Raw genomic sequence first — 7,494 nt, forward strand, 5'->3', positions numbered from 1 at the left:
TCTTCTTCTTTTTCTTCTCTGTTTCTTCACGTCTTGGAGTGTCTTGAGGAAAGAAGAACTTCCTGTACACTTGGCTCCTCCACATGCAGTCGTTTTCTTCATTTGAGTCTTCTTCCATCAGTATGAGGTCTCGCGACACATCTTGTATCCATCTGTCTTTCTATCTATGTGTTTTAATCTATCTTTATACGTATGTAGTATAGAGATCATATGCAGGTGGGTGTATATATATCTGTCTGTACATATCTATGTATATATGTGAGGTATAGAGCATACAAAAGTGGATGACTATATGTCTATCAATCTATACATATGTATGTAGTACACATATCATGTATAGGTGGATGTATATGTGTATATATGTGCATGTGTGAATGGGGGGGGGTGATAATGTGAATTGTCGATACAGAAGATGGACAGAGACGAATCGACCCTTCCAGCTGACGCTTCACCTGAGGAAGAATGTACATGGAGATGGAACGAACAACAGAAAGAATACACCAGGAATATCATGCAAAACCTACTCGTTGAAGTATGTCCGTATAACCTTGCTAGCTCTCTATCTTCAGTCTATCTATCTATCTATCTTTAGTCTTTGTATCTATCTATATCTTCAAGCTAACGATCTCCCTGTCTTCCTGTCTAGTGTATCTAGCCTCTCTATCTATCTATCTATCTATTTAATTCTCCCTTCCTCTTTCTCTCTTTACCTATCTCTCTCTCTCTCTTTCTCTCTTCCTTCTACTTTCCTCTCTCTTTGTTTTTCTTTCTCTCGTCTTCATCACGACCCTTTCTCAGTCGGCATAGATACGATCTTTTCTACGCTAACCTAAGCTTGTTGCCGTTACAGGCTTCCCTCCGTCTCCGCTTCTTCTTCCCATTCTACATGTATATCTCTCGACAGGTCTGAAGAACATAGACCTACTATAGACATGAACTCTCTCGCTGTTTAAGGGTGGATGACAGACATCTAGACACAGACCACTGCTTTAGAGAGTGTAGCTACACTGCATTACACACGGCGAGATACATGAGATCTGTCGGTTGCTAAAGAGGAGAAGGAACTGTATTGCAAGGACCAGAGACAATGGAGAAGAAGAAGAAGCTACCGGGAAGGGAAAGAGGGAAGAAGGGCGAGACAAAAGAGAAACAGAAGACAACGACGACTGTTGGTAGTGAACTCAAAAGAGACTATACTGCGCTCATGTAGCACAGGCAAGACATGAGGAGATAAATAGATACATCGATTCCAGATAGATAGATAGATTGTAGATAGATAAATAGATTCAGAATAGATAGACAGATTGAAGACACGTAGATAGATTAAGGACAGATAGGTCAGAGATGCTAATGCGGGGGTGTTAATGTCTTCGAGACACCATCGGGTGTATTCATTCCTTTATTTGTGTGAATCTGAGGTGTGTGACTCTTGTCTTGGTGTCTCTACATCGGGTACCCCGAAGAAGAGAGAGTCTGATAGTATATCCAATTCCTTACATACATACACTCGAGACGTGGTAAACTTCCTGCGTCTCTCTGTCGCTTTTTTGAGCGGCCTTGGAATGAATGGATGTGCCATCGGTTTAGGATGTGCGTGTCTTCGAGTGGCGGATGAATCGATTCTTGTCTTTACCTCTGATCGATTCGCTTCGGGAAAAGCAATCCAATCGCATACACTTCCTTGTCACAGTAAGTTCAGGTCTCCTCCACGTATAACCTGTGTACATAAGTATATACCAATACACATATATACCTATACACATAGATAGATAGATTAAAGATAGATAGATTAAAGATAGATTAAAGATAGATTAGAGATAGATAGGTCTGCTTGTATTCTGTCGTGTCATGGGTACATGTGTGTATGGATGTGTATGGAAGAGTATGTAGAGAAGAAGTGGATGTGTGTGATGTGCCTTTCATATAAGTTACCGATAGCATCCTGTAGAACGGCTGTAGCCTTCTCGCAGATTACGCAAATATGATTCAGCGAGACACCTCATGCAGATAGATAGATAGATAGATTTCGATCTATTTCTTTCTGTGTGTCGGTGTGAGGGAGTTCGGTGATGGTTCTTTTCGCGTTTAGATACCTAGGGGATAAGAGAGAGCAGCGTCCACGTTGTTGGCTGTTGCATGAGTCCATCTACCATTCTTTTCCCTTGCTTCTTCTCTTTCTGTTATGAAACAAAATCCCCCTCTATCGTTTTGAAAGGACGGAATGACAGAGATGAAGTGCGATAGAAACGGGAGAGAAAGAGATAGAGAGAAAGGGAGAGAAGTCATGATGTGACGGTCATCTCTCTGTGGTTACCTCGAATTCTGTTTCTTTTCTTACGTCTGTTTCCTGTGGAAGGCCTATCTCTCTTTTCTTTCTTCAGGTATATGAGACGATAAGATACTTCACATCTAAACCCTATCTCCTCTGTACAGATCTTCTCAAAATCGACAATGTTGTTATCCTAGTATGTCTTGTACTACTCCAGTTACTTTCATCTCTCACTCTCCCTCGTGAACCTGCTCGCCCACTCCCTTTCTCTCGCCCTCTCTTCACCTCCATCCGATTTCACTTATCACTTTGTCTGTGGCTTGTATCTGTCTTTGACGGCTATTTTATTTTCTCACTTAGTGGGTGGGACCTAGCTCTCAGTTTTGGGCTCAACAGGGGTCTCGCACGTGGACTTGTCTGATTACCCTCTGCATCTCTACGAATACGTCAACAACACCTTCTAGTCCGGGGAGGATCTTTTCCTAGAACTCCGTGTCTTTCTCCTTTTTGACTATTCCTATGACCAGGTCTCATACCGAACTAGCTAGATAGCTAGCTAACTACATGTATGGGCCCCACTCTACTACTCGTACAACAGTTTCGGGGATACACTCTATGTCTGAGACATCTTCTCGTACTTCTATGACGACGACTACTACTACCACTCCCGCGGCAATCACGGCTATAACTTGAAAGGAGGCCTGTGGACACGCCTCAGCTGTCTGTCTCTCGTGGTTGCGCTTTCTCTCCCTCTCTGCCATGAGGGGAACGATATTCGCCCTAGAGAAGAAGGAGAAGAACAGTCGTAGGTGGGGTGGAACCTAGATAATGGGAGTGTACAGGGAGGGGAGAAAAAGAAGAAGGCGAGGCAAGCCCTCTATTGATATCTGAAGGGTTCTAGTATAAACACAGAAGGATACCCTAGCCTCGACCCCGAAGGAAAGAAAGAGCAGACAACACCACATAGCGGGGAGGCAGTCATCTATCTGTTCATCTATATGTCTAGACCGAGAGAGACATGCACGTGTGTAGATACATATATGGATACACTACATACATAAACTGGAAACGTATATACATACACAGGTAACGGGGTACTTACCCCAGTTTGTAACATACATACATGTGCGGATGTACACACAAAGACAGAGATCTAGCTGCCGATATACATGCATGTATACCGACATATATGTACATAGTAGGGCGTCGTTGGAGCAGAAGAAGAAGAAGAGATTGAGTCTATGGGAGATATGTGTGTGCGCAGGGATTAGTAGATGCAGGAATTTTAATTTCAAGATTCAATCCAAGTCGGCTAGAAGTCGCTAATGAGCTCTACCGTCATCTCCTCTCAGACTTTATCAATGTTCGTTATAGTAAGGAGGGAAGAGTCATGAGAATCACAAGGAGCGACTGAAAAAAGAGGAGTCGATAGTCTGATCGTCTCCCATATAGGTTGTATACGTGGATTGAGTCTAGGTAGTTGGGTCGAAGTATATATGGCGTTCATGGCGCGTCTCCAGTAGTTGTCACTCGCTCTTCAGTTAGCACCCAGCAATCTTCCTTCTTGTGTCTAGCCATCTTTATCCCTCTCGCTTAGAGTCCGTCTTTTCCCCCGTGCACGACATTCCGACGGGCACTTAGGATCACCAAGGACTTCTGCTGGCGACGTACGGCGGAGTATGGATGGTATAGAGAGAGGCCCAGCGAGGGCTGGTATTCGTGACTTGTTTTTCTTCTTCTTCTCGTCTTCTTTCTATCTAGCTGCCTATCTATCTATCTGTATGTCTGTATGTAGACATCATACATCCATACGTGGGTCCACTAGTGAATGCACACAGGAGCCATGTGTACATACAGGAGAGAGAGGAGTGGTGTATGATTCGATACGGTCCTTTTGTATCGGTATATCTATACCTCTTATCAGGAGGTATGAAGACGAGAATAAAGTTTGAGAAGAAGAAGAAGAACTGTAGGGGGCCGTGATCTCCCGGCCTTCTCTTATCACATGGCCAAGTTTCGAATCATGGAGGTATTTTTCTCGTCCTTCTTTCTCTTTCAAGAGGGGCACGGAATGTCTGCTACATAGGCATGACTGTACTTTCGTTTCTCTGTCTCTCTTTTTTGTGTGTTTCTTGTTTGGTGTTTCTCATTCTCTGTTTGTCTCCTCGTGTCCTTCATGGTCGCCATGCATTCCTTTGCGCTTCAGGTGCCTTATCACTAGAAGAGAAAGCTACCTACAACATGAATATGTTGATAAATCAAACAGCTATTCGCTATCATGTCGATCGGCTTTCCGATATGCAAGAGTCGCCTTCTACACCTCCTCCTCAAGATCAACTCCGTCACTGTAGTCGCTCGCCTTCAGAGATTCCCTGAGAGCCCCAACCCTCCTTTGTCTCCACTTCTCAGAGAGGCTACTGTATCCTTCTTCGTCATCTTCTCTTTCTTTAGATCTCTTCTGCATCGTTGCTCTCTTGTTAGAAACGTTATCTTTGTCATTCGTTTTCTTCAGCAAAGCAAGCTGTAAGAAAGATATCTTCTCTTTAGAAGCGACTTCGTCATCCTAGGTCATTTCTATTCATTCGTAAAAGGCAGAGACTCAGTTCTGTCTACGTCTTGAGTGATTTTCCGCGTGGTGTGGAGTCGTCTTCTTGTTCTTCTCTTAGCCTTACCATTTGTCGGAGACGAGGCCACTAGGCTTCGTGAATGAAGGCTTGAAAGAAAAGAAAGATGAGGAGGAGGACTGGTGGAAGTCTTTCAGGGTGTCATGACAGCTGACATAAGAACTCCTTCTTGTTGTATCGTTTTATCCACGTGAGAGAGACTGGAGTCTACCATTAGTAAAAGACTCCTTGTCTTTTTCTTCTTCTAGGGAGGCTTGAACGTACAGGCCAGCTTGGAGGGTTTTCACCTTTAGAGCCCGAGATTAGTCAGCCAAAGAGAGTCTTTCTCGCTTTGTTTCACTACATAGAAACATGGTACGGGATGAGCAGAACAACGTGCTTGTCGAGGTGTCTGGCGTGAAAAAAAAAGTAAGAGGAGACAAAGGCGTACAAGTAGGTACAAGAGATTCTTATCGGTGCTAGGAAGAGAGGGGATATCTAGGAGCAAGCAAGCGCCCAACACCTACTGGAAGAGCCGACCACATGGCAAAGGAAGCGACGGAGAGTCTTAAGTGTCGCTCACTGCACCTGGCAGCTAACGAACTGCCTCAAACGAAGTGAGGCTTATGAACGGGAGAGCGCGAGAGAACAGTTTAGACTGTCTTCTGTGGAAGGAGGTGTAATACGTGGCGAGTGACTCTGAGGTTTGTTATTCAGCAAGCCGATCCCAAACCAGTTCTTGATTCGATAGGTCTTTGAATGAGACTAATGCCGTATCAGAGTTTCTCTCAAGATGTGAGAACTCTAGGGAATTCGCCGTTCAGACAGAAGCCGTCCCTCTGGCGGTGAGGTAAGGAGTCAGTTCGGTTCGTCCAAGCGAAGAGCCAATCATATAAATAGTGGCGTGAGGCGGGCGACAGCAACCGAGCCGACCATAGGACACACATGACCGGGAAACTATGAAAGTAGGGAACGAGAAGAGGCAGAAGTGTACGTGTGTGCTTTTTTCTGGAGAAAAGTGTCCGAAGTGTGAGCTGACACAGGGAACTTGGTAGACGCGTTCTCGTTGAATAGGATTGAAACGAGGTACCCCCTTTGATCTTCAATTAAAACGTAGAAATGAGGGTGTGCGATGAGAGTCGAGCATTGTCAGTCGTGTGCTAGCCGTAGCTAGCGAAAGGTGCTGACTTCTGAAAGGAGAGAGTGTGATTGTGAAAAGAAGAGAGAACTAGACTAAACTAAGATAAGATGTGGTTTATGTGAGTGTTTGGAAATGCTTGACGAGTGATGGCATAGAAGAGTACCAACCACCTTGGACTAAATCCGTATATACCATACACTATGTAGTACGGAGACTGTCCGGTAGACGTGTGAGGGCTAGTCCGGTACGCGAACGCTACCGACCCACAGTAATTGTCCCACTCCCCTCCTTTTTCCATAGTCAAACAAGCTAATGCATTACCTAAGGTCTTCATGAACGCTTCCACTATGCTGTTCGCCTGGGGGTTGTAGGGAGTGATACGCAGCTTCTGAACGCCCCATCTGAAGAGCAATTCCTGCATAACCTTCGCATCAAACATTTTGGCATTATCTATGAGTAGGGCAGCTGGACACCCATACTGCCATATTAGTCTGTGCACAATCACAGTGGCAATGGACGTTGCAGTTATGTTGGGCACCGGGACTATTTCCGGCCACTTGGAGAAGTGATCAATCGTAACCACGATGTACGAGTTACCGCGACTAGTTCTAAGCGACGGCCCATATACATCAATTGCCCACGTATGGAACAATCCTGGCTTGGGTACCTTAGTGGGTTTTTCCGGCCCTAGTACTAGGCGGTAATCTACTTGCTTTCTACGTGTGCACGGCAGACAGCCGTCTATCATGCGCTTGATATCTTCTCTCATAGCTGGCCAGGCGTACCTACGTCGCAGCTGAGAGTGTACTCGGTCTGCCCCTAGGTGGGCCCCGAAGGGACCCGTGTGATATGATACTACCAGACTTCCCCTGAGTTCTCTCGGTACGTAGATACGTAGTATCCCGTTTTCCCCTTGTTTAAATATGACTCCGTCGTGCACCACATACCGGCTTTTGGAAAAACTAGGGAGCGTTGCCACCATCGGGGGCCCGACGCCACGTTACCTGACCGGATAGCTCTTACAAGCGCCCGACACTCTTCATCACCCCGTTGTTCCTCTATTATCCTACTGCTGGTTGTATTATCTGCGCGGGAGCTTCCTTTCGCCTCTGGGGGTCCCTGCAACGGAGACAAACGCGTAATCCTGGAATATCCGGTCCTCTGGGGCTGGCTTCCTAGACCAGACCTCGCTACTCCCTTGATCTTGGGAGAGGGGCCAGCGCGAGAGCGCGTCGACGTGCGACTGCTGCGAACCTTTCCTATGCTGTAAGAAGAAGTCGAATTCCTGCAAGCCTGGCGCCCACCTTGCGAGCCTTCCCTTCTTCGCCGTCTGCAGCCAGCGCAGCGACCCGTGGTCGGATCTGACGATGCATCTTTTCCCTAGGATGTATCCTCGAAACTCTTCCAGAATGCATATAACCGCCAGGGCCTCCAGCTCGGTGGCTGACCATACTCGCGCAGACGCCGTGAACACACGGCTT

General features: G+C 46.0%; 2 protein-coding genes across 2 annotated transcripts; both read left to right on the forward strand.

Annotated features, from left to right (window-relative positions):
• Nucleotides 1-407: 407 nt before the first annotated feature.
• CSUI_008219 (uncharacterized protein) lies at nt 408-5,100 on the forward strand. The gene is made up of 5 exons (XM_068068354.1): nt 408-532; nt 1,588-1,689; nt 2,382-2,465; nt 3,534-3,642; nt 4,476-5,100. Exons 1-5 carry the CDS (start codon nt 413-415, stop codon nt 4,643-4,645), a joined length of 585 nt encoding a protein of 194 aa, XP_067919669.1. The 5' UTR covers nt 408-412; the 3' UTR covers nt 4,646-5,100.
• On the forward strand, nt 1,911-2,289 carry CSUI_008220 (uncharacterized protein). The gene has a single exon (XM_068068355.1). The coding sequence runs from the start codon at nt 2,070-2,072 to the stop codon at nt 2,184-2,186; it is 117 nt and encodes a 38-aa protein (XP_067919670.1). The 5' UTR covers nt 1,911-2,069; the 3' UTR covers nt 2,187-2,289.
• Nucleotides 5,101-7,494: the final 2,394 nt, after the last annotated feature.

The sequence above is a fragment of the Cystoisospora suis genome, assembly GCF_002600585.1.
Source record: "Cystoisospora suis strain Wien I chromosome Unknown contig_4544, whole genome shotgun sequence".
Lineage (NCBI taxonomy): Eukaryota > Apicomplexa > Conoidasida > Eucoccidiorida > Sarcocystidae > Cystoisospora > Cystoisospora suis.